Raw genomic sequence first — 27,440 nt, forward strand, 5'->3', positions numbered from 1 at the left:
TGTATTTAGACAAAGGGACTGGCTCAAGCAACATGACAAGCTCCTGGGTCTCAGGCATTGTTGGCTGTCTAGTCTCCTCCTGCTCCCCCTCGTGCCCCTCTGCCACATCGCTCTCCTGCAGGCTGACACCAGGTTTGTCTTGTCTGGACTCGATGAGTACATTGAGGTCTCTCCACCGAAAATGGCATCCAGCTGGTCATAGAAGCGGAACACATGAATGAAGTCCTGCACCAGACTGTCTACTCTCCTTCTTTACCATGTGGTAGGACTAGCACAGCTACTTGATTTGACTCAGCACTGCTGCACGTCTCTGGAATATCCTTTAGGCCCTGTGCAGCTTGCAATCCTGCTATATATATCTTGTCATTCCTCCTGCTGGTTCAGAGTTCATTGAGGATGGCTCCACACCTCTATGAGGTTCAAGATCTCTCAGACACTCCAGGCAGGTGCTCTTCTGCACCATTGGGAACTGGATCCTATAGGAGGAGAAGTCCTCAAAGTCATTGTACTGTCCCCCGATTCGTTGGAGGAACTCATGTCCTCATGTCCCACAGTGTGCTGCTCACTCACAATGGACTTGCCATGCTGGCCACATGGGACAGGCCCTTTTACTGTTCCTGGAGCTTTTGGAGAGCAGTAGAGATGCAAGTTGTGGCCAGGTGATGCTATGATCAGTGTGCAACAATTACAGTTATTCATTGCCATTCGTTTAAATGAAGCACCCTTCAGATTCTAATGTGATTGGAGATGTTGGGGAGAACCAAACAGGATCTTCCCCTACCCATGACCAGCTGTGACAAGCAAGGACTCACTGATATTGCCTCCCTGTATATTGGGATGTGATGTGAGACCTCACTGATTCATCTCATGTCATGGTGATAGGTGTGGTAGAATCAGTGCTTCCTCCACCAAGGCACTAACTGCATGTGGCCAACGTTATTTTCTCCTCTCGATTCTAGGACACAACGGAGTTACTAGATAAGTACAAAATGAATCCTCCACTTAGCTAGTCAGAGAATTATTCAACAATCTCTTCAGTTCCAGTTCCAAATGGTAGGAAACAGTAGGGAGCATACTGAATTCAGTCAATCAAATACAGGCAACAAGAATGGTCAAGCACATTGTTTTTCCTTCTTACAATACCTACATACAGTCCTCTCTGCTTTTTGTGATTTACTAAACATAAAATTTTGAAAAGAAATCTCCCAAGTCTACTCTTTAGTCATTATGCTATACTATGATAACAGTTGGGAAAACTAATTACAATGAAGACATCATATACATATGATGAGCCTGACCTACAACAGATGGTGGGATGCTGCATGGGTTATGGGTTTGTCTTGCTGGCGAGTACTCTGGATATGTGACTGTAGCTTGCTCTCACAGCTTGTTCCAATACTAATGCTTTGTCTACACTACAGTCAACGCAAGTTCTGCCAACATACAGCAACATTTGTAATTAAACCACTGTTGCATGTCCACATTTATGCTCCTTCTGTCTGTAGAGCATATCCACAGTACCAGCTCTTGCATAGACATAGAGAGCAGTGCACTGTGGCTAGCTATGACACAGTGCAGCTGGCCAAAGGGAGCTTTGGGATGGGTTCGCAATGCCTCATAGGACAGGTGCAATATTACATAATGAAGGTTTCTCTATCCCTTCATTCCATGGGCATACTACTAGATTGCTAGCCTCTTTTTAACAGCCTGGAAATCTGCAACCCAGCCATCTCTGTTAAAAAGGCATGGGTCCTGTGCTGCTGTTCACTACTGAGCTGTGTTTTATGAGCATAAGATTATCTGGGGGATGCTTCGAAGGCACATATTAACACTGAGCCTCAGTAATCTGCATTGCTGTAATGTGCTGAATCATTGTTTCCACCATACTATAAACCTTGAAATGATTCCTCTATGTGCCTGAAATGAAACATATTTTAAAACATTTTTATAGGAGCTGTGATGAATGGAAGGGATACTACCCTTTTCTGGAAATCCTAGCCATTCACTTATCTAAATTGCCTGTAAGGGTTAAAACAATTGACAGGGAGCTTAGAGAGTCTCCAGGAATGGTAGGGAAGCAAGAAATGAGTTGGCAGGAAACCAGGAGAGTAAATGAAAATAGACTGTGGGGTTTTGAATTGGAAGCAGAACCTTCCTGCTGCAGTCTTTGTGTGATCAAAGTAGAGCTGCAAGACTTGGGGTACGTCTAGACTACATGCCTCATCCCAGGAGGCATACCTGGGTGGTCGACAAATACCTTTGATGTCGACACCTGCACGTCCAGACTATCGCGCTGAGCCGACAAACAGCTAATCAGCTGTTTGTCGGCTCAGCGCGGCAGCCATGTAAATTTAAATGAAGCGGCGATTATTTAAATCGTCGCTTCATTTTACTATGTCTGGTAGCCTAATCTACATGCCTCTGGCGACAGAGGCATGTAGTCTAGACGTACCCTTGGATTGAGCCAGGGACAAAGCATGAAATATCCAATGACATCCATGTCTAGGGAATTACTAAACATTGGAACAATAGATATGTGAGTAAAGCAGGGAATGTTTAGTCAGACACAATCAGGTTATTTTTTTTATTTTGGGGGCTTGTTGGAGTTCTCTGCACTGAGTCCATGTGACAACCCTCTACTCCCCCGTACACTGTAACTTTTCAACTGAATCCCAGAGAAGCGATTCTTTGTTTTTAATCTTTCTTTTTCCAGTTCCTTTGTAACACCTAGCAACCAAGTATGTTTTACCAAGTATGTTTTCTTTGTTTTGTCAATAAAAATCACTTTTTTAAGACCATGATTTGATTCCTGTGTCCTAAAAGGCAGGAGGTTCTGTGTGCACAGATCTAAAATTGCAAGGTCAGCTATTGAGAAATTACCGATTTTTTAAAGATCTCTCCAAAGGGGGGATTAAATATCTTGCGGGTACCCCACATGAAGAAATTCCCAAATTCATCTTCCTGGGTTTTCAAAGGGGTTTTTGCATTTGGGTGGTGACAAGTACCACCCAACGTCAGGGAGTCTGTGACCATAGGGAGTTTTTAAACAGAAGCCTTTGGTGGCAGGGTATTTTTAAAGTCTCTTGCAGGCCCCCACCTTCTGCACTTGAAATGCCAGAGTAGGGAACAGCCTTGACAATAGCATTTAGTAATATGACTAAACTAACATTATTGAACCACATCAGGTTCACAGAAGTGGGAGGAGAGTGTATGACAGGGAGTGTATGTGTTGGGGGAGAATGTGTCGGCATGCTTTCTCTTCAGGTTTAGACAACAGGTGGAAGGAACCAATTCTGAGGAAGATGCTAGTGCACAGAGAGCTGGTGTCCCCTTATCCTCCCACTCCAGCGCAGTTGAGACAAGTATGCTGACAAGAGAAGGGGGATACCCTGACATCAGCCCCCACCTTCTTCCCTGACTGCACAGCACAGCATGAGTCTGTTCCCTGCACACATACACAGCAGTATCTCTGCCTGCCACTGTCATCCTAGTACAGAATTCTGCATTAAAGTTTTGATTCCCTGATTCGTTCCAAGATCTTCCACAGCTCCCCTCTGCACAGACCAAGGAGACACCCCCACACCCCGCTTAAAGTCCAAGCAGAAGTGCATTTCCTACCTGGAACCGTCATGCCCAGCTGGCCAGTGACTATGAGTATGTCTACACTACAAAGTTAATTCAAACTAACAGCCGTTAGTTCGAATTAACTTTAATAGGGGCTACACATGCAAACCGCTATTTCGAATTAAATTCGAAATAGCGGAGCGCTTAATTCAAACTAGGTAAACCTCATTCTATGAGGAGTAATGCCTAGTTCAAATTAAGTAGTTTGAATTAAGGGCTGTTTAGCCTCTTAATTCGACCTAGTTGGAGGCTAGACCTTCCCAGGTTGCCCTGGAGGCCACTCTGGGCCAAACCAGGGAAACTCTTCTGCCCCCCTCCTGGCCCCGGAGCCCTTAAAGGGCCACAGTCTGGTTACAGTGCTTGTGCCAGTTGCAAGTCTGCCATCACCCAGCCAGCAGACCCTGCACCTGGCATGGCATGAGTCAGCCTCTTCCCAGGACAAGGCTGGCGGCTCCCAGGAGCCGGCCCAGAGCTGCAAAAGGTGGGCGCCCGCCTGGTCTAGTGTGGAGATCGTGGACCTCATCAAGATTTGGAGGGAGGCCTCCAACGTCCACGATCTCTGCACTAGGCACAGGAACACGGCCGTCTACAGTCGCATGGCTGCCAGCCTGGTCACCAGAGGCCACATGCAGACCCAGGAGCAGGTCAGCTGCAAGATCAAGGACCTGCGGCAGGCCTACTCCAGGGCCTCCCAGCCAGAGGCTGACCCGGAGGCATGCCCTCATTACAAGGCCCTGGACCGCATCCTGGGGGCTCACGCAGTCCATGCCCTCTGAGTGGTGATTGACCCTGGGGCAGAGGGACCCGTCCCTGACACAGAGGAGGAGGAGGAGGAGGATGCCGAAATCCAGGAGCCTGCAAGGAGCCTGCCCAGGACCCAGGAGGCACCCCACAGACCACATCGGCTGTGTTGTCCGAGGCCACGGAGGATTCCACATGTGAGTGCCATCATGCTCCCCTTATGTGTATGAGGGTGTGGGGGGAGAGGGAGTCCAGGGACTGTGCGCCTGGGCCTTGCCCACCTGTGATGGACCAGGCCGTGTCTGGGCACAGCTGAGGGTCTCTGAACAGGCCACAAAGCAGTCCCATAGAGCGCTTCAGCTGCCTGCCTGAAGCCTCCCAAGCAAAACCCCTCCGACACCCCAGCAATATCCGTGCCCCAGATGGCCCCGGACCTCATACACCGGTGGGGGGTCCTAGCACCCAAGCCCACCTACCCCGAACAAGTTCTGTCCGGTTCCGAGAAACCAGTCATAGATCCCTGGTCAATTTACCCTTTGGATCTTACCCACAAATCATGCTGGGCCAATCCTTTAGCATCTAACAACTAAAGGTTTATTATCACAAGAAAGAAAAGCATGAGAGTAAGGTTGCTAAAGAATCATACATTACATGCATCGAAACTCCCAGTCCTCGATGCAGGCTCTAGCAGAGATGTTACAGCTGCTGGTTTAAAAGTTCTTGTTGCACATCCTAGCATCAGGATGGGTTCACAGGTCTTCCGGGCTCTTCGATCCCTGCAATGCTGCCTCTGGGATGAAGTGCTGAGCTGAGAACCAAGATGGCGTTGACCACATGGCCTCTTTATACCTCCTTCCTGGCCTCTTCTTGGCTGCAGAAGATCACCTGGTCCTCAGCCTCTCTCTGCTGGCCGCTCTTAGGTCCAGCCCTCATGCTTCAGGTGTGTCCTTGGCCCATTGAGTGCCATTGTCCTACAGGGCCTCACTAATTAGTATGTCCACAGACCCGGGCTCTGCCCACTGCTCAACCACATGTAGAGAAATATTCAGTATCCACACAGACTACAGATTCCTAACTACACACACAGACATTATACAGCCACATAAATAGCTTACATAGGATTATCAGATAATAAGCTTCTATTCAGCACCTCACATGGCCCCCTTCTATACCATTCTTGGGGCCAACACCCCCACCTATGGGTGCATCAGTGATCTGGCTGCTCCCCTCAAAATCCAGTAACGTGACACCACCATGGAGCAGCAGCTGGGTCTCATGCAGGGGCCTTGGCCCGTTTCCCACACGCCGACCTCGCCCTGCAGAGGGGGGCTGGGTTTCACTCACTGTGTCCCCAGGGAGAACTGACCATTGCTCTTGTTTCACCACAGACGCAGCACCTGGGATTTCAGGGCACACCACACCGCCTGCAACAGCCACGTGCACCCGGGCCAGCAGGCGCACCAGGAACCTGGAGGAGTACCAGTGGCGGCACCTGCGGCTACTGGAGCACCAACGCCGCACCCAGGACCACTGGGTCTGGGAGGATCTGTGGCTGCGGCAGCAGAGCTGGGAGGCACTGGAGGAGCAGGGCTGTGCCCTCAGAGGTCACCTCCAGACCTTGGTGGACAGGTTTCTTCCTCCTCCTGCTCCAGCCCCTGCGGCCGCCCCAGCTGTCACTCCTCCTCCCACTCCTGCTCCTCCTCCCGCTTCCTCCGCACCCCCCATCGCTCCTGCCCCACTCTCCACACCCACTCCCCCCGATGCCCCCGCACCTACAGTGCTGTGAGACGGGAGAGCCAGCAGGACCCTCAACCCTGAGCTTTCCATTCCTTTCCTCCCCTTCCTCCCCCTTCCAGCTCCCTCCTCCCAGGTTTCCCTCTCCCCTCTCCCACCCTCATTCCTCCCTCCCCCACCCCCAGTTATGTACAATAAAGAGAGGGTTTTTTTTGGCAAAATAGGTGTTTTTATTTTACATTAGGAAGGGGAGTTAGGGAGGGGAAAGGGGAAGGAGAGGAGGGTGGAAGAAGGCCCCAGTGGGGCATGCAAGGAGAGTTCAGTCCTTCTCCACCTGGAAGCTGACCCGCAGGGCTTCCCAGATCTGGACAGCCCTCCGCTGGGCCTCCCAGACAGCAGCGGTGTGGGGCTGTGAGTACTGGCCAGCCATGCACTCAGCCTCAGCCATCCAGGCTGGCAGGAAAGTCTCCCCCTTCCGCTCACATAAATTGTGCAGCACACAACATGCTGCCACCACGGAGGGGATATTGTGCTCGGCGAGGTCGAGGCGGGTGAGGAGGCACCTAAAATGTGCTTTCAGTCGGCCGAAGGCCCCCTCGACCACAATGTGGGCCCTGGTGAGCCCGGTATTGAAGGCCTTCCGGGAGGGGTTGAGATGTCCCGTGTAGGGCTTCATGAGCCAGGGCTATAGGGGGTAGGCCACATCCCCCACCAGGCACATGGGCATGTCCACGACCCCGACTATGATGTGGCAGTCGGGGAAGAAGGTCCCAGCGTGCAGCCTCTGGCACATGCAGGAGTTGCGGAACACCCTGGTGTCGTGTGCCTTGCCGGACCAGCCCACATTTATGTCTGTGAACTGGCCCCAGTGGGCAGACATGGCCTGCAGGATCATGGAGAAGTAACCTTTGTGGTTGATATACAGGGAGGCCTGGTGTTCCAGGACATGGATGGGGATGTGCGTCCCGTCGATGCCCCCTTCCCCCGCAGCTGGGGAAGCCGAGGGCACCGAAACCCTGGATGACCGCGTCTGGGTTGGTGAGGCAGACCACCCTGCAGAGCAGCACCTGGTTGATGGCCTTGTCCACCTGCAGAGAGACACACAAAACCACGAATCACTGGGGCACCTGGGTGGCTGGGAGTGTTCGTTCCCTGGCACTACCCCACGCCCCACTCCCAGAAGCGACCCCTGCTGCGATCCTGGCCGCCATGGGTGGCATGTAGTATGGCCGGGACAGATCGAACCCTCCCGTGCGGGGCACTTTCACCTCCTCCCCCCGATTTTCCCTGGGGTAGCCCATTCCCTCCTTGCAGCCCCCCCTCCCCACTGGCAAAGTGGCCAGTGAGTGCTGTATCTGCATGAGAACTGCTCCGACGGTGGATTTCCCCACGCTGAACTGGTTCCTGACGGATCGGTAGCTGTCCGGCGCGGAGAGCTTCCACAGGGCAATGGCCACATGCTTCTGGAGGGGGGTGACAGGCCTCATACGAGTGTCCCGTCATCGCAGAGCAGGGGCGAGCCACTCTCAGAGCTCCAGGAAGGTGTCCTTCTTCATCCTGAAGTTCTGGGCCCACTGTTGGTCTCCCCAGCACTCCAGGACGATGTGGTACCACCAGTCGCTGCTGGTGTCCAGACGCCAGATGTGGCGGGGCACGCTGGCATCCAGGCGCTGCTGCGGCTCCTCCTTGACCCCCCACGGAGGCCAAGGGGAGAGGCAGGGGGCTGACGTGCACCAGTGCCAGGGAGCCTCCAACCATTGCTGGCAGGCTTGCAACAGCAACTCCAAAAACTGGAGCAGCATGCCCAGGGCAAGCTCTGGCTCCATGGTGCCAACTGCGGTAGCATCCCCAATGCGAACCACCGACACAGGCAGGCAGAGAGGAAAACGCTTTGCTGTCCCTCGGCAAGGTAGGCAAGCAAGCGGAAGAGCTGTGTGCCAGCTGTCCAGGGGGGGTCCCTTTAAGCACGAGCCTCAGACAGCAGCCACACAAAGCAACTACTGACCTGATGCCCTGCCGGAACCGGTTTCAGCCGCCCTTAAATGCGACCCAGCATCCAATCAGTGTGGACGCGCTATTTCAAATTAGCAAAATGCTAATTCGAATTAGTTTTTGGGTCTAGATGCGTTATTTCGAATTAGCTTATTTCGAATTAACTAATTCGAAATAAGTTAGTTCGAATTAGCGCTGTAGTGTAGACATACCCTATGTGAGCTCTCCATGGTAAGCAGCTTCACTGCTTCCTGGGAGCTTTGAAAGTAGAGAGATACATTTCTGTATACAGGGCCAGATTTATACTTTACACGCCTCTAGTAAGAGCATCTTCAGCCCTTCCCCATGCACACCTATAGCTGACCTTAGGTTGCACATAGTGTTAGAGAGATAAGGCGACCCTAGAACACCATTGCCTCTAGGGCATATGTCTACTGTGTTTAACTGGAAATCTGTCTCTGCCTGTGTAGCTAGATGTAAGGCAGCAAAGTTCACAAAACTGTGGTCACACTGGGTATTGTGGGATTAGGGATGTGACCAACTACTTGACTAGTTGACTATCCAATAAACACATGCTTATCGGATAGTTGACACTCTAATCGACTAGTCACTTCCCCCCTTGCTGCCTCTATCAGAAAGAGGCAGCAAGGGGGGTGGATAGAGGAAGGGGTGCTCTCTGTGGAGTTTCAAAGAGGCAGTGCTGCATGAAGCCTGGGGTCAGCTGGGGACTCAGAGTCTCCAGCTGACCCCGTGCTCCCCACAGTACTTTCACCCCTGGGGCTGTTGCTACACTCCAAAGGCGGAAGCACCCTTATCGACTAATCACATTGCATCAACTATTTCATTAGCTATTTAATCTAAATTTAACATCCCTATTGTGGGATACTTCCTGGAAGCTAGATACAGTGACATAATGAACACAGCATATATATTGATGCTTTGTTAATCTAGCTTTTCTGCAAAAAGGCTCTATGCCTCTGATCAAAGTGGTTTTATTTTATCCTCAAAACAGAGCAGTGGGAGGAGTATTGTAGTATGTACCGCTCTACTGTTTTGTTGACAAAAGCTGCTTTTTACCAACAAAACTGTGTAGTGTAGACACAGTCTAAATGTACAGTAACATTTTAAAATCTTTTTAAAAGATGGAGGAGGGGGCTTGATTGGATAGGAATTTCCAGTTCTAATTTGTAGAGTTGAAAAATGTCAACAAGTAATTTATCCATGAGTTTAGCTTCTTTTCAGACTGATCTCCTCACATTATTTTAAATGACGGACATTATTTTATATTTTTAAACAATGGATTGATCAAGCAACTCTGCATTCTTCAAATGTCCACTGATAGAACTTGTGATTAGCTAGTAGTCATATGGTGTCAACTCTCTCCAAAGGATAAAAATGTCTTTGATGTATCTCAGAGATATCATTGATTTCATGGTGCTTTTGTCCAGAAATTCTTCTTCAGGGTGTCCACTGAAGAGGTAGGTATGTTGGGGAGCCACAGACTATGATTTTTTTTACAATTCTTGTTATTCAAAATTATTTGGCAAAAGTTTTATAGTAAAAGAAAATTATAGTGAGACTGTGGAATTCATACCCAAAACATATTAACATGTCCACAGATTTCACTGTCTTTGGCTCTATATGTGAAATACTTCTTTTAGACCTAGCTTTTGTGACCAAGATTTCATTCAATAACCAAACACACAAACAAAAATGTCCTCTTGATCTTTGAAGGTGCTTAGCTAGAATGCTGATGAAAACCAGACAAAGAGATTCATAGATATGATATAACTTTAATATTGACAAAACTTTTACAATTTTAGGTATCTTTGAACATTCAATTAATTGCAGATACAAAAACCTTTAAAAACTAGCCATTGTATTATTTTCTCCTTTCACATAAATTGATTTTTATTGGAATATGTTACTGTAAACATAACTGTAATATTTCCATATATTGTATTTGCCTTTCATATAACCCTTGTGCAACAGACAGAAGCAAATATGCACATCATGCTCTTCTTAGAAAGTAGCGGGAAAGAATGTATATAGTTCTTCTAGATAAAATCAAGAAAAAGTCAAACTACAGTAACTAAGCATGAAAAAAGCTGCTATCTTTAAGGATACTTTGTGTAATTTGTTACCAAATGCACAAAACTGAGCTCTCATTAGTTAGTAATAGCTACAAAGAAGATAAAAAGTTTATTGTTTATTACTTGAATAGTTTTATATGTTATTCTTGAGGCAAGTAGCTTTTCAAAAAGAATTAGTTATGAATAATAGATTCTGCACTTACACTATGTAAAATAACAATTATAAGTACTACGCTTGTTCTTCAATGTGTTGATCACCAGCTGGAGACAGAAAGAAATTTTACTCCCTGCACGTGATACATTCTGTGTATTTCACAGACTTTATGCCTCCCACTAAACAATATTCAGTGTTGAAGTCACAGTTTAGTTCACCTCATCCATCTACCTCAAAACAATACTTTTAAAAATGTGGTTGAGGTCCTGAAATTCTTCCCTTAGACCATGTGCTGCACCCATTGGAAATACTCCATCTGTTTGGTGACTGTTTGACTTCCATCCAGGGTAGTGGAAAATCACTTCCAACAAGTGAGTGTTGGGGATCATCAGCAATGGGTATTTGATACCATTAATCTCCCTTCTGCCTACCTATCCTCCCTATTTCTCTTCAGACACCCTTCTCATGAACACCTTCTCCAAGAAGAAATAAATCACTTCCTACAATTTGGTGATATAGACCCAGTCACATTTTGACATAGAAAGGAGTTGATTACAAATACATCATAAGCCAAAAGAAAAACAGTAAGACCAATTTTAGATTTGAGAAACCTCAGCAAGTTTGTCAAACTACAATGGTTCAAGATTATTAGCAGTTATCCCAGCATTGGAACAGGGGACTGGTTCTCAGCCCTTGACCTTCAAGATGTATATTTCCACACCATTTTATACTCTTTTCACATGAGATTCCTCAGATTTGTCCTAGGGTCCAAACATTATCAGTACAAGGTGCTATACTTTGGCCTTTTCAAAGCACCCAGAGTAGTCTCTAGAGTCATATGTAGGTCCTACCAAATTCATGGCTATGAAAAATGCATCATCATCTATGAAATCTGGCCTTTTGTGTGCTCTTTTGCTATGCTATACAGATTTAATGGATGAAGCCTGAGTTTCTCAAATGTGGAGGTCCTGACACATAAAAGAAGTTGCAGTGAGGTCACAAGATTATTTTAGGAGGATTGTGGGATTGTCACCTTATTTCTGCACTGCCTTCAGAACTGGGTGGCCAAAGAGAGGCAGTTGTTGGCCAGGTGCACAGCTCTGAAGGCAGTGCCCTGCTAGTAAAAATGGAGAAGTAAGGGTAGAAATACCATAACATGCCATCCAAACTCCAGTGTTGCTGCTGGCAGTGGCTCTGCCTTTAGAGCTGGGATCCCAACCAGCAGCTGTTGCTTTCGAGCAGACCATCTCTGAAGGCAGTGTTGCCAGCAGCAACACAGAAGTAAGGGTAGCAGTATTTCAAATACCTCTCCAATATCTTTGCAGTTCACCCATAACTCTTTTGTGTAGGAATCCCTACAATTACAACACCATGAAATTTCAGATTTAAACAGCTGAAATAATTAAATGTATTATTTTAAAAGTCCTATGACTGTGAAATTAACCAGAATGGATTGTGAATTTGCAAGGGCCCTACTCACAGCTGTGGTTACAGCACAATTCCACAAATGGAATTATAATGTACCCACACCTCAAAGATTGTCTAATCAATGTTCCTTCTTGCACCAGGCATATGAAGGATATTGGACCATAACCCTTCCACCAGGTAGAGTCAGCAGTAACCAGAGCCAGGTTCAATAGTTAGGTGTTTGTTTCCATTTCTACAACATAGAATCAGCTCAAGCTCCACCCAATAACCTGGGAAATTTACACACTACCTCTGGGCACCTCTAAGAAGCAATACTTGCCCACTCTCAAGCACAGAGTCTAAGGGTACGTCTAAACTACATGCTTCCATCGACGGAGGCATGTAGATTAGCCAGATCGGCAGAGGGAAATGAAGCTGCGATTAAAATAATCGCGGCTTCATTTAAATTTAAATGGCTGCCCCGCTCTGCCGATCAGCTGTTTGTTGGCAGATCGGGGCAGTCTGGACGCGCCGCGCCGACAAAGAAGCCTTTCTTGATCGGCACAGGTATGCCTCGTGAAACCAGGTTTACCTGTGCCGATCAAGAAAGGCTTCTTTGTCGGCGCGGTGCGTCTAGACTGCCCCGATCTGCTGACAAACAGCTGATCGGCAGAGCGGGGCAGCCATTTAAATTTAAATTAAGCCGCGATTATTTTAATCGCGGCTTCATTTCCCTCTGCCGATCTGGCTAATCTACATGCCTCCGTCGACGGAGGCATGTAGTCTAGACACACCCTTAGTGTAGAAAAGAAACTTTTAATACAAGGAATTAAGTTATTTAGTGTTTAGTTGGGGAAAACAATGCAAGCAGGGTTCAGAGACATAAAACATGATTAAAAGGCCCACCCCCAAGTAGGTTGGGCAGTGCCCTTTTCCCCTCAGGTTCTTAAGTCCAGCAATCAAAAGGCCTTTTCACATGCCTGATCCTTCTCCACACCCCACTCACAGTTGCTGTCTTTGGTCAGTGCAGAGGCAGAGGCCAGAGATGCATCTACACAGTCTTCACCTCCCCTGACCAAGTGAGGTAAAGAAGCAGCTTACTTGCTCCACTGCTTGGGCACTCACTTGCTGCCTTCTCTTCCAGACACCCTGCTGGCCATTCACCAGCCTCTGACCAGCTCAGACTGCTCATAGCTCCTGCTGTTTGCCTGCTCACCACTTCCACCATGGCTCTTTGCCAGCTGCCATGCTGGACATTCAACATGCCATTTCACCACCTCATCAGCTACTATCAGTCACATTTTCCTGCCATCTGCCTCTCTGCTGTAACCTCTGTACATCAGTGTCTTAGTGATTTTTCAGTTCTTTGCAAGCTGGGTGGGAACACTACCCCATCTCAAGTGATTTTCAGTTCTGGGCAGAAGCACCCAAGTGTTTTACTCTCTCAGTGAATTCTTACTCTGGGCAGGCAGAGGAGAAAAATAGTCCTACCACAACTGGTTTCACCTCTGATTGAGCAACTAACCAAGAGGCTCCTAATGAAGCCAATTTAGCTCTATTCTTTGATCAGTTGGGAGCAACAGGTTAAACCACTCTAGAGAGGAACCTTGGTGAGGGTGTGCAACATCCTAGCAGGGCCAGATTAAGATCTTTAGAGGCCCTAAGCATTATGGTGCCCCCCATATGTAATTCAAAATAAAAACAATACTATACCGTAAAATCTCTTTTTTTTTGGTGCCCCTGCTTTGGTGCCCCTGCTTCTGGTGCCCTAAGCACATTCTTAGTCTGCCTATTGGGTAATCCAGCCCCGCATCCTAGCTTTTCCCATCCCTCTTACTTTCACAGGCTTCTGACATTCAAGCATGAACTCCTTGGCTGTGTCTACATTGGCATCCCTTTCCGGAAAAGGGATGCTAATGAGACACTTCGGAATTGCAAATCCGCGGGGGATTTAAATATCCCCCGCGGCATTTGCATTTACATGGCTGCTGCTTTTTTCCGGCTTGGGGTTTTTGCCGGAGAAAAGCGCCAGTCTAGACGCGATTCTCCGGAAAATAAGCCCTTTTCCGGAGGATCACTTTTAAATAGGAATAAGGTATCCTCCAGAAAGGGGCTTATTTTTCAGAGAATCGCGTCTAGACTGGCGCTTTTCTCCGGCAAAAACCCCGAGCCGGAAAAAAGCGGCAGCCATGTAAATGCAAATGCCGCGGGGGATATTTAAATCCCCTGCGGATTTGCAATTCCGAAGTGTCTCATTAGCATCCCTTTTCCGGAAAGGGATGCCAATGTAGACACAGCCCTTTAGTCTATGTCTACACTACAGAGTTTTTGCACAAAAACCCACAGCACGTCCACACCTCAATGTATTTTTGTGTAAGAAAATCTGCAGTCAATCGACAGTCCAGAGGGCTTTTTGGGGTGTACGTATAAGAACATAAGAACATAAGAACGGCCGTACTGGGTCAGACCAAAGGTCCATCTAGCCCAGTATCCTGTCTACCGACAGTGGCCAGCACCAAGTGCCCCAGAGAGGGTGGACCAAAGACAATGATCAAGCGATTTGTCTCCTGCCATCCCTCTCCAGCCTCTGACAAACAGAGGCCAAGGACACCATTTTATCCCCTGGCTAATAGCCTTTTATGGACCTAACCTCCATGAAATTATCTAGCTTCTCTTTAAACTCTATTATAGTCCTAGCCTTCACAGCCTCCTCTGGCAAGGAGTTCCACAGGTTGACTACACGCTGTGTGAAGAAGAACTTTCTTTTATTAGTTTTAAACCTGCTACCCATTAATTTCATTTGGTGTCTTCTAGTTCTTCTATTTAGGGAACTAATAAATAACTTTTCTTTATCAGCCCTCTCCACACCACTCATGATTTTATAGACCTCTATCATATCCTCCCTCAGTCTCCTCTTTTCTAAACTGAAAAGTCCCAGTCGCTTTAACCTCTCCTCATATGGGACCCGTTCCAAACCCCTAATCATTTTAGTTGCCCTTTTCTGAACCCTTTCCAAGGCCAAAATATCTTTTTTGAGGTGAGGAGACCACATCTGTACACAGTATTCAAGATGTGGGCGTACCATAGTTTTATACAGTTTTATACCATAGTTTCATACAAGGTATACTTCCTTCTACAAGGCATAATTCCTTTTTGCACAAGAGTTCTTGCACAAAAAGGTGTGTGTGGACACTCAACAGGGGTTTCTTGCACAAAAAGAGCATTCACAATAAGCACAGGTGCTCTGATGGCCATTCTGTGAATGGCAATTAGAACTTTCTTGTGCAAGAGTGTCCATGTAGTGTGGATGCTTTCTTGCGCAAAAGCTCCTCGCTTTTGCAATGTGCTTTTGAGGTGTGGATGTGCTTTTGTGCAAGAACCCTGCAGTGTAGACGAAGACTAGAGTATACCTTACTGCCATTATGGAATGTCATCATTAGATTGATAATCATTTTATATATACCTATCTGATAAAAAAAAGATTCCTTAAGGGCCTTCAAAACCTATACCCAGAAGTCTAAGGTCTCACTCCATCTTGGGACCTCAGCCTAGTCATACACTGCTTCATCAGCTTTCTGTTTGATCCCATTGTTTGTTATCTGTTCCCACATACTCATATCTATGCAGACATCCTTTCTAATAGCCATCACATCCACTCAGCATGTTGTGAAAATAGGGGCCACAGTTTTCTTCTGAGATAAGGTGATGTTATGTCCACACCCAAAGTACCATCACCATTTCATCTGAACCACCTTGTTCACCTTCTGTCTTTCTTCCCCAAAACACATGAAAATAGGAAAAAAAGCCAGTTATGCATCTTAGATGTTAGAAGGATGCTGGCCTTCTATTGCCAAAGAACTAAACTGTCCAGAAAGTCACCACAAAGATATAAAAATCTGCCATATCCAAACAAAGTCTCTCAAAATGGATTTCCAAGTGCATTCGTCTCTGCTACTGGCAACATAATCTACAACTCCCACCAGGAACTTGAACACATTCCACTCAATCATTTTCCATTCAATAACTTTCCTGAACAATGTGCCAATTACAGACATGGTTAAAGCTGCCAGCTGCATGTCAATGAACGCATTCATACAATATTACGTGATCATGCAGGACTCATCATCAGATACTATATTAGGACAGGCAATCCTATCTTCTTTAACAAATCCAACTCTAAAGCCCCAGACTACCAACTTGGGGCATTTATTTACAGTCATCTAAAGTGGGGCACCCAAAGGAACACACAACTTGAAGAATCTCAGTTACTGCACAGGGTAAGTAAGCCTCTCATAATTTTGCTGAATGCCCCTAATAGGCAATACACTCCCCTCCCCCACACAAGAACTGAAGCTATGCACACACTACCACTTACTGTGGTATAATTTACTCACTCAGGGGTGTAAATAAGCCACATCCCAAGCAATGTAAATTACAATGATGTAAGTGCCTTGATAGGAAAGCTATTCTCACCAACATTGCTACCACTGCTCATGGGGACTAGAGTAATTCAGTTGACAGAGTGCTCCCATTGGCTTAGAGTTGTCTGCACTAGTGGCACTATAGCAATGCAGCTACATCAGTGGAACTGCATCACTGTAAGCTCTGTAGTGTAGCCATAGCTTGAGCCTAACAAGGATATCTTTTTGACAATTTATTTCCCCTTTTTTTTCTTCTTTTTCCTCCTCTTCCTCCCCTACCCCCATCCCCTCTCTGTGCTATTTATTTGAAAACTGGTCCCCTTAAACTCCATTCAATGGAAAAGTGGATTGTGCACATGAAAGCTCATGATACTATCTACATGTTTTGTTAGTCACTAAGGTGCTGCAGGACTATTTGTTGTTTTTTAAGTTTCTTCAGTTATAAACTAACACAGCTACCCCTCTGAAACTTAAGGACATCTTTAGTAAGGGGGAAAGGAATACAGCCCTAATCTGGGAAAATACAATAAACATATAATTTCCAAGGGCAGAAGGGACCGTTGTGATTATCTGGTCTATATAACAAAGACCATAGAACTCCCTCAGAATAATTCAAATACATAGCAATAAATAAACAATATATTTCAGATAACAATAAGTAAAACACCCATCCCTGTGTAATCCTCCACTTCAAATTCCTCATCTGCCAATATGAACATTTAATGAATGTTAAAATCAGGAATAAGGGACCTTTCAGTAAAGGCTTTATTTTCCAAAAGATCCCGTCTAGACTGGTGCTTTTCTCTGGCAAAGCTCCGAGCCGGAAAAAAGCGGCAGCCCTGTTTATACAAATGAAGCGGGGGATATTTAAATCCCCCGCTTCATTTGCAATTCCGACTTGTCTAATCTGCATCCCTTTTCCGGAAAAGGGGTGCAGTGTAGACACAGCCGGAGTGTACAGAATAGGAAAAAGTCACTATTATATGTAGTTGTGATGACAGCTGCTTCACCGTCTTCCTCTACCTTGTAGTGTCTATTTTTAATATAAAATTCCCAGGAGGTAGAATTGGGTTATCAGGCTCTGCCATTCAGAGGTCTTGTGGAGAGGCTGATGGCATCCAGTTCACCCCACTCCTCCAGCAAGGTCCTGAGCCAATAGCCAAGGGCACTGGGGGAGTTGAGGGGGCTGTTACATCTCAAACAAAAGTCAACTCCCTGTTATTCTGAGAAACCCTTCTTTCCTTCAGCCCCACAAGCTCTCTAGCTTATCAGGTAGCCAACAGAGATATTATTCTCTACACAATAAGCCAGACACTTAGCTCCCTTTCAGGAAGATCAGATGCCTTATTATTGAAATAATTAGTTTAGAAAAAAATACCAGTGCAAATAAGAACAAGATCTCAATTCTTTTTTCTGTTTGTAATACTGAGGGAATAAATATCAGTCATGATATTGTTCAATGTCTTAAAAACAGGCTATTTTTAAAGGACACAGGCAGGAAGAGTGGTGTTCAGTATCATCCTGTATAACTACAGGTGAGGGCCTAACATTAGGTCTCTGAGCATCAAACAGAACTAACTAATAATGTAGGCGTAAAAACTAGTGCACAAGGGTTTCATCTTGAAAGAAACTGATGCTCTCACTTGTTCGGGTTTTAACTAGGTATGCATAGAAACAAACAAAATACATATCTTATTGCAATGGGTTTTTATTTGGATTTGTAATGAGTAAATGGAAATCATTGGTGGGCTGTCCCCACGAAAGCTCATGATACCATTTACATGTTTTGTTAGTCTTTAAAGTGCTACCAGACTTTTTGTTGTTTTTTTAAGTTTATCCTGTACAGACTAATGCGGCTATCCCTCTAAAGCTAATTATTCTTTTTCATCTTCTTGTTTAATTTTGTAAATAATGTCAAATAACAAAGTGGGAAAAGTCCTGATCTCTTTTACAAACATAACTACATTATTGCCATATAGCTGAGATAATGAAGCAATAATTCAGCTAACATGGTCCCTTTCTGCCACCTTGTGGCACAGCTGTATTTGCAAAGGTCCAGCTACATAATCTGTTTGGCATGTTAGACTTTAGCTTTATTACTTTCAGCTATTTCTGGGTACTTGCTGCAGGTGTTTTCCCGACGAAGCTAGTGGTCATAGCTTTCAAATGTTAGGCTACTTACAGCCTGCATATACATGTACTGAGTCCCCATTTAGTGGACACTAAGGGTACGTCTAGACTACATGCCTCTGTTGCCAGAGGTATGTAGATTAGGCTACCAGACATAGGAAAATGAAGCGGCAATTTAAATAATCACCGCTTCATTTAAATTTACATGGCTGCCGCACTGAGCCGACAAACAGCTGATCAGCTGTTTGTCGGCTCAGCGCGATAGTCTGGACGTGCGGGTGTCGACATCAAAGGTATTTGTTGACCACCCAGGTATGCCTCCTGTAGACAGAGGCATGTAGTCTAGACGTACCCTAAGGAAAACTTAAATAAGGCTAGAATTTCACCAACATTTCAGAATGTTTTGGTTTATATCACCAAGTTGAAAATAAAGATCATAAAATACATTTTCAAATATGGGTGGGTTTTTTTCAAAACAAATTATGGTCTCATTTAAAACTACACCATAAAAATCTACATTGTAGTGTTTGTATATAAAGAACCATATAGTATGATCTTGAGTTCTTTCTATACTATCATACAAGATACTAGCAAACAAGTATCTACTATTTCAAAGTCTGCATCGAGAAATAGGAAATGGTCAGCTTTGATAGAGTTTCTCACATCATTATCTAAGAATGTTTTATAAGTTCAACAGTTTTTTTTAATTATTTTACAAACTCTACGAGGAGTAACAGTAGTTCGGACTAGGAAGCCTAGTCCGAACTACCTGGTTCATGCTGCGTGTAGCAGCGCGGCACGGGGTTCGAACGAGCAGGGATTTAAAAATGGCGGCGCCCAGTTTATGCAAATGAAGCCCGGGAAATTCAAATCCCAGGCTTCATTTGCAAGTACGGTATGCCTACATTACCCTCCTAGTTCGAACTAGGAGGGTAGTGTAGACATACCCTAAACTTTTAAAGAAAGTGCTACAGCCAGATTTCTTCTTCTTGCTTTCAGATTGGAATCACCAACTCGGTCTTTGAGCATGGATGCACCAAAAGGAATTAATATTAAAGCACAAGCTGGCAATATTGAAGCTCTCTCTCAGATGGATATTAAATTGCATAGCAGTGATGGAATGGTGAGCATGATAAGCCATATTTTTATTACTGAGGTTTATATTGATGTTGTCTGACATTGCCATCAATGCCATTAAGTCATTTTAAGGTGACACTATTGTAAGTGAACATGTTTTAGCAAATATGCTGATAGTTTCAGATACTGATGCCATAATAATACGTTTGTTTATAGGAAAGGGATTAAATAATAATATAAAATAGTGGTTGGCAATAGGGATGTACATGACTAGTCGACTACCCAATAAGCAGGGCTTGACAAGCAGCGGCGAGCCCTGCTCACCAGCCATGCGGTTTGGCATGCTGCACATGCGCAGACAGCGCTGCGCGGCCACACCGGGCTAAAATCTACTTGCCACAGGCGAGTAGATTGCCCTAATTGTCGAGCCCTGCCAATAAGCATAGGCTTATCGGGTAGTCGAGTCACTACTCGACTAGTCACTTTCCCCCCTTGCTGCCTCCATATCAGACACAGTAAGTGGGGAGAGCGGGAGCTGGTGTTGGGGAGAGCTATCTTAAAAGCACTCCTCAAGCAGTCTCAGCAGTCCCCACCCGTGCTGGGTCCCAGCTGCTGTGCCTCTGCCTTTGAAATGTAGCAAAGCCATGTGGGGAGCTTTTGCTACATTTCAGAGGCAGAAGTGACACAGTTCCCCATTGCGCCTCTGCCTTGAAATGTAGCAGGAGTCCTGCGGAGTTCAGGAATAGTGAGATAGTTTCTACAGCTTAGAATATCCTACAGTCTGGTGATTAGGTACCTCAATTATGACATGGGAGACATATGTTCCAGTCCCTGATCCAAATCAGGCAGAGCAAGGATTTGAAAACAGTAGCCGCTCTATGCTGACAGGAGAGAGCTCTCCCACCAACATAATTAAACAGCCCCCCTGTGAGCAATATAGCTATGTCAGTCCGGGTATGTCTACACTACAGCGCTAATTCGAACTAACTTAGTTCGAATTAGTTAATTCGAACTAAGCTAATTCGAACTAACGCATCTAGAACTAAAAACTAGTTCGAATTAGCGTTTTGCTAATTCGAACTAGCGCGTCCACATTAAGTGGACCCTGAAGCGGGGTTAAGGATGGCCGGAAGCAGTGCTGGCAGGGCATCAGAGGAGGACTTAGAGCGTGGAGATGCTGTCTCAGGCTAGCCGAGGGCTGTGCTTAAAGGGTCCCGACCCCCACCCCGGACAGACAGTTCTCAGGGGTGCCCCGCTTGCAAAGCAGTCCTGGCTTGGAGTGCCGAGTGCCCACACTCGGCACATCACAGCACTCAGCCATCAGCCCGGCTGCACTTGCCGCAGGCTACCATCTGGGGAGATGGGGCAATTGGGGGGCTGCAGGAGAGCTTCAACCCCCAGAAGCCCACAGAGCCACCCCAGTCCTCCCCATCGGGGGTTTGTGCCCCATTCCTCCCTCACCTCCTTCCACTTACCCTTCCCTAGCCCCTCTTCTTGATGTACAAAATAAAGGACAATTGTGTTCAAAAATGGAATCTGTCTTTATTGAACAAAACTGGGGGAGACTGGGAAAAGGAGGTGGGAGAGGGGAAGAGAGAGGCTGGGAGAGGGGAGGGCAACTAAAATGATCAGGGGTGGGGAACTAAGTTAGTTCGAATTAACGTTGTAGTGTAGACATACTCTAAGACACTTAGGGTATGTCTACACAGCTGTTATTTCGAAATAACTTTACCAGCGTCTACACAGCCAAACTGCCATTTCGAAATTAAATTGAAATAGCGGCGGGCTTATTTCAAAATTGGTAGACCTCATTCCACGAGGAATAGCACCAATTTCAAAATTGCTATTTTGAAATAAGCATCGTGAAGATGCTTATTTCGAAATAGAGGGCCTCCAGACCTTTCCAGGGTGCCCTGATGGCTACTCTGGGCACAACCAAGAAAACTCCTCTCCCTCCCCCCTCCAGAGCCCTTAAAGGGGTAGACTCTGGCCACAGTGTCTGTGCCAGCTCCAAACCTGCCAGCCCAGAGCCAGCAGTCGCTGCACCAGACGCAGTGGCCCCAGCATGAGCCAGGCAGCTGGTGCCAGCCAGCCCTCCACTGCTCCCCAGGACCAGTTCCCCAGCTCCCAGGAGCCTGCCAAGGGCCAGAAAAGGCAGGTGCCTGCCTGGTCCAGTGCGGAGATCAGGGACCTAATTCAGGTTTGGGGGGATGCCACCAACGTCCATGATCTCTGCACTAAATGGAGGAACGCAACTTTCTACAGGCGGACGGCTGCCAGCCTGGCCACCAAAGGCCACGTGTGAACCCAGGAGCAGGTTTGCATGAAAATAAAGGAGCTGCGGCAGGCGTATGCCAGTGCCATAGGGGGCAGCTCCCAACCAGGGGCAGACCCAGACTCCTGCCCCTATTTTGATACTGTGGATCACATCCTCGGGGGCAGGACAGTCTGTGCCCCCCAGGTGGGCATCAATCCTGGGGCAGAGCTTGCTGCCTCCTGCTGCTCCAGCCCCTGCTGCCTCCCCAGCTTCCGCTCCTCCTCCCACTCCTTCTCCCCCTCCTGCTTCTTCCTCCCCACCCTCCCCAAACCCCCAAGGATGCTGAGGCCCCCTCACCCACGGTCCTGGGAGACAGTTGGGCTGGTGAGACCCTCAACCCTGAGCTTCTCCTTCCCCTTCCTCCCCTTGCCTCCCCCTGCCAGTTCTTTCCTCCCACGTTTCCCCCTCCCCATCTCACCTTCCCTCCTCTCCCTCCCACCTTCTTTCCCCAGTCTCACCTCAGTTTCATTCCCCTCCCCTCCCCAGTTTTGTTCAATAAAGAGGCTTTGTTGTAATGAACACGTGTGTCTTTTGTTGTACAGCAGGAAGGGGGGTCGGGGAGGGGTAAGAGGAAGGATGTGAGGAAGAAGTGAAGCACAATCCCCCAGTGGGGTACACCAGAGAGACTGTTACTGCCTGGAGAACATGCTGCCAGGCTCGCAGCAACACATCCAGGAGAAGCACGAGAGGGCCCGGGGCGACTCCGGCTCCATGCTGCAGAGAGCTGTGGAGTCCTGAGTGAGGGCAACCAGAGCACGCAGAGAAAAAATGCTTTGCTGTCCCTCAGTGAGATAGGCAAGCAAGCAGGGAAACCTTAGCATCCGCTGTCCGGGGCACAGCGGGTCTCTTTAAGTGCAGGTCTCAGATAGCCTCACGCAGCAGCCACACAAGGTAACTCCTGACCTGATGCCCTGCCAGAACCAGTTCCGGCCGGCCTTAAATGCGATTCAGCGTCCTATCAGTGTGGATATGCTATTTCGAAATGCATTTTGTGTCTAGCAAAATTTTTGTGTCTATTTTGAAATTAGATATTTTGAAATAACGCTGTAGTGTAGACATACCCTTGCTTCTATATAACAGAATGTTGCTACATGTCACTCTGGAACAAAAGCATTTTCAATACACAGTGCTTCAGTTCAGTCTCCTGTCTGCATCCAAAGTCTCTGGTAGCGATTCATTTTCACAGGCAAGGATCTCTGATTTAACCACCAGCCTATAGAGTAACTCTTAGACCTGTGTTTTTGCTCTTGCTCAGTTCTCCTCACTCAATAACACTTTAACTAGTTATCACAGTGAAGTAAACAGGAGAGATTGAGAAAACACCATATCAGAATATCCCAGAGCCCAGTGATGAGAGTATTTGCCTGAAATGTGGCTGATCACTATTTAAATTCCTTCTTTTCATTAGGTAGAAAGGGGAGTGGGATTGAGCCTCTCCCACATAACAGGTGAGAAACCTAATCTCTGAGCTAAAAGTTACGAGTAGCCCTCTTCCTTTCCTCGTCTCCCCAGCCTGCTGTTTTGTGTGAATTTACCTGAGAGACTCATGTGGGGCCTACCCAGTTGGGCCCCACAGGTGAGTTAGGTGGGCAAATTATCTTCCCTGGTTTGTGAATTGCTCTCTGGAGACTGGTCAGAAGACAGGTGCCTGGAGGCCTAGAGTAAAGCAATAGTACACATGCCCAGAGACAGGAACATAGATGCTTCAGCATCCCCTGAGGTTAGGTGTATACAGGGTTCAGAGAATTGCAGCAGAACCTAAAACTTTTTGACTTAGGCACCTAATGCCGGATTTAAGTGTCTAAGTACCTTTGTGCATCTGCAGCTATGTCTAGACTACACGCTTTTTTCAAAAGAAGCTTTTTTCAAAAAAATGCATCTCATAAAACAAGGTTTACCGCTGTCAACAAAACAGTCATGTTCTTTCGATTTACTGTCGACAAAACGTGGCAGCAGTCTAGACGCAGGGGAAGTTTTTTTCGAAAAAAGGCCACTTTTTGAAAATAGCCTGCAGTCTAGACATATCCTTAGTGCCTAACTCCCACTGATGTCAATAGGATTTTATATTCCTAAATAGCTTTGAGGATCTTGGTCTAAGTGCTTAAGTGAGTTTTGAATATGGGTCTTTAATAGCCTAAGTAACCCATTTACTCCTACTTCTAACAAACCCATTTGTCATGCTTTCTTCCATACAGCTTTTGCTTGATGCTGAAACCGTGCGACTACCCAAACTGCCTGAAGGGACAAGGGGCGGATCTGATTGGTCTCAGGAACTCTATGAGATCTGTGTTTGTCCAGATGGAAAGCTTTACTTGTCAGCAGCTGGTCACTATTCAACTTGCCAGGAATACAGTCATGTCTGTCAATAAAGCACCTGCATATGCCACATTTTCTCTAGCTATTCTCTTATATTGGTTTGTAACAAAGCAGTAACAATTGCAGGATTTCCAGGATTTTTAAAGCAATTACAATAATCTAGGAAACAAATTTACATTCTGAATTCTAGATTGTATGGAAAAAAAGCAAAAGAGCACAATTAAAATTTTAACTTCAACAGAAGTGTTTGAACCAAAAGAAATGTTCTGGCAATGACATTTAGAAGTTAGCCATATAGTAAGTTAAAAAAAATCAAAAGGATTTATTTTCATCATTGACCTGCTATTCAGTCAGTCAGTTGTGTAATTGTTAATATTGCCTAGCTCTATGTTTTTTTTCTCTTAATACATGTAAACATTCGCTAGTAACACAAACTGCATTAGTGTGTGAAATTTAGTTTAAGAAGCTACTTTAGCTATTTGATAAGAGGAAAGCATTGTTTGGCAAATTCAGGTAGTGCCAGCAAATGCACTATGCAATTTTGTTCTTGCAAAAACACAAACCATGAAAGCTATGTTCTTTGTATGAACCTTGTACAACTGTGATAACTGTGTTTAACTGATAAAAATCCTTTATTTCTGGATAGGCAAAGCATGTGTAGATTTGCTTATTACTGGGATTCATAAAAAAAATCACAAACATTAATGTGAAATTTCTAAGATTACTGATTTCTAACACTTTTTGTCATCTGAGTTGTTAATTATACAAAAGTGAAATATATTAGCACATCCAACTCCAGCCATAGCTCTTTGTACTGCATGGACCAGGATACTCATTTGAAAGCCTTTTTTAACTTTTACAGTGTGATAATAATTAGAAATGGGAAATTTGCTTTCCTCTTGACTACAGGCCAACTGCACTTTAAAAGAAAAAAATCTTAATGATGGTTTCACCTTTCTCAAATATATTATGCTATTTGATAGGTAGACAAAGTTCCTCTTCTTGCAACTCTCAAGACACCTAAATGCAGACCCCTTAGCCTGTGTAGAGCCTCCATAATAAACTATTTGGGACTTAATGGCTTTATAGGGTTTTAGGAACAGAGCCTTATGGATATTTAGGTACCTAATTCCCACTGATGTCAATAGGACTTAGAGGACAGATCCATGAAAATACTCAGGCACCTAAATGCTGGCACTGGGAGCTAGACAACTCCCACCAAACCTTGTAGGCATCTAGATGCTCTCAGTACATAAGTTTTCTAGAATAAAAATTCCTTAGGTTCCTCTGCCTGTGGGCATGAGCACTGCTGCTTCCTTCTAAATGTTCAGACACATGTCTCCTGCCTACACCCCAGAGTGATTCATGAAACAGGGCATGACAGACATGTGGAGGGCATGTTCCAAGCACACACATCAGATCTGTTTGCTTTCTAAACCTGAATGCCTTTATTGTTAGCCCAGCCATTAGTACACTCACTGGGGAAGGGGAGACATATGTTCAAGTCCCACCCTCCTCTCCTTAAATAAAGTGTCCCACATCTAGGGTTGCCAGGCATCTGGTTTTCGACCATTGGTGACCACAACTAATGGAAGCTGTGGAGCAATGCTGCAGATGTGAGGGCAGCATATGGAACCTTCCTGGCTGCCCCCCAGAGGCAACAAGAACCCAGCAGCCACTTCCTGACAGCCACAATAAATGTCACCAGGATTCAGCAACCACTCCCACATGCCAACCTACTCCCCAGCTGTGAGCCCCCCTTGTGCACACAAAACTCATCCCCAGCCGCACCCAAGAACCTGCCCTCCCAGATGGAGCCCTCATCCCCTCTGCACTCCTGACCCCACCCAGAACCTCCTACATCTCAAACCTCATCCCTAGCCACATCTCTGTACTCCTCTCCCCTGCCAGAGCCCTCCCCTTCCATACACATAGCCAACATCCTGACATCCTGGCACCCTCTCCTACATGCTGAACCCTTCATTTCTGTCCCCAGCCAGAGCCTGCATGCCTCCCTATGCCCCAAACTCCAGCCCTTTGAAAGTGAGTGAGCATGGGGAGAGCAAATGATGGAGGGAGGGGGATGGAGTGAGCATTGACCAAGGCCTCAGCAGGGCATGGGGAGAGGCAGGAGTGTTTGGTTCTGTGCTATTAGAAAGCTGGCAATCCTACCCATGTGTCAGGTATGCTCACTGGGCAGTGGGATGCCCATAAGCTCTTCTGGTGAACTGTTCCACTTTGACTAAATAATGAAAGAGTAGGATGGGGTGGCCAACCCATTAAACAAAGAAAGCCAAAACAACGGCGGAAAAAATAAGAGCTTCACCAGAATTGTCAAGCAAAAACAAAAAAATTTAAAAAAAAAATTTTTTTAAGGAGGTTGCCTCTTTAAGACAGCCACCATCTTGGGCGCATGCAGCTCTTGCCTCCCAAAAGTGCAGCTCATGAAGCTGCTCCCCCCCCCCAAAACTGTCCCCGCCAGCTCCCCTCTGACCTGGTAAGCACAGAGAAGCCAGGGGCTGGAGGGGAGCCAGCGGGGGCAGTTTGGGGGGACAGGAGTGGCTTCGCGAGCTGCACTTTTGAGAGGCACGAGCCGCATACAGTTCATGAGCTGCGGGTTGGCCACGGCTGGAGTAGGAAGATGCCCACCTGCAGGTGGGTGCACTAACCACAGCATTAAAGACACGTTGTCACACTCTTTGGCCCAATAACTGGTCCACCAAGAAGAACCACTTCATAGTCATTAGGGCAGCAAGAGAAAGTGCAAGAGAATGACTTCATAGCCCAGGAGTTAGGGCATCCCCACGGTAGGCAAGAGGCTCTGGCTACATGGTCCCTGTTCTGATCAATTGTTCATTATTCACAGCAGAACAGCTTCGACAGAAGAGACTACAGAAGCCACACATCATAAACTCAGTGATGAGACACCTTTCTTGACATGTGGATGACTCTTTAAATCCCTGGTACAGCTGGGGGGAAATTGAACCTTTGAGTTCTGCACATGCAAAGCAAGTGCTTGAACTGCTAGGGTGAAGATTAACAGGTGGGTACCACCTCCTCTTCTGGCTGTTTTGTGTGGTGGGAGGCAGGTGCCCTAACACAGGCCCACAAGAAACTCCATAGGCAGCTAAACAACTGCACTCCTGCTGACACGTACCTGTTTATAGTTTGCTAATCACACCTCTTGCCCATTGGATAATTTAGGCAGTGCTCTGTTTGGCTTTTGTGGAGCACATTGTTAGGCTTGTCTCTCCCTGTTTCTTTTGCATAGGGAGTCTAAGGGCCTAACTTGGCTTTATGAAGCCATTGGAAATCCTGGATTTTCTGAGCATCTAAAAGTTAGGCAATGTGATGATGAGTGTCATGGTACCTCTTTCCGAAGCCCATCCTTGATGTCTAACTAATTTTTCAGCTATGGACCTTAATGCTATTTT

General features: G+C 46.3%; 1 protein-coding gene across 3 annotated transcripts in view; it reads left to right on the forward strand.

Annotated features, from left to right (window-relative positions):
- The window catches only part of SGCG (sarcoglycan gamma), a 151,978-nt gene extending 124,538 nt beyond the window's left edge, over positions 1-27,440 (forward strand). For all 3 annotated transcript variants that reach the window (XM_075919276.2, XM_025179381.3, XM_025179380.3), the window contains exons 7-8: positions 19,296-19,419; positions 23,886-27,440. In XM_075919276.2, the coding sequence (XP_075775391.1) occupies positions 19,296-19,419; positions 23,886-24,059 (298 nt within the window). In that variant the 3' untranslated portion in view covers positions 24,060-27,440. The remainder of the gene's footprint in view (positions 1-19,295; positions 19,420-23,885) is intronic.

The sequence above is a fragment of the Pelodiscus sinensis genome, chromosome 1 (genome assembly GCF_052426305.1).
Source record: "Pelodiscus sinensis isolate ZL-2025 chromosome 1, ASM5242630v1, whole genome shotgun sequence".
In the NCBI taxonomy this organism is placed as follows: domain Eukaryota; kingdom Metazoa; phylum Chordata; order Testudines; family Trionychidae; genus Pelodiscus; species Pelodiscus sinensis.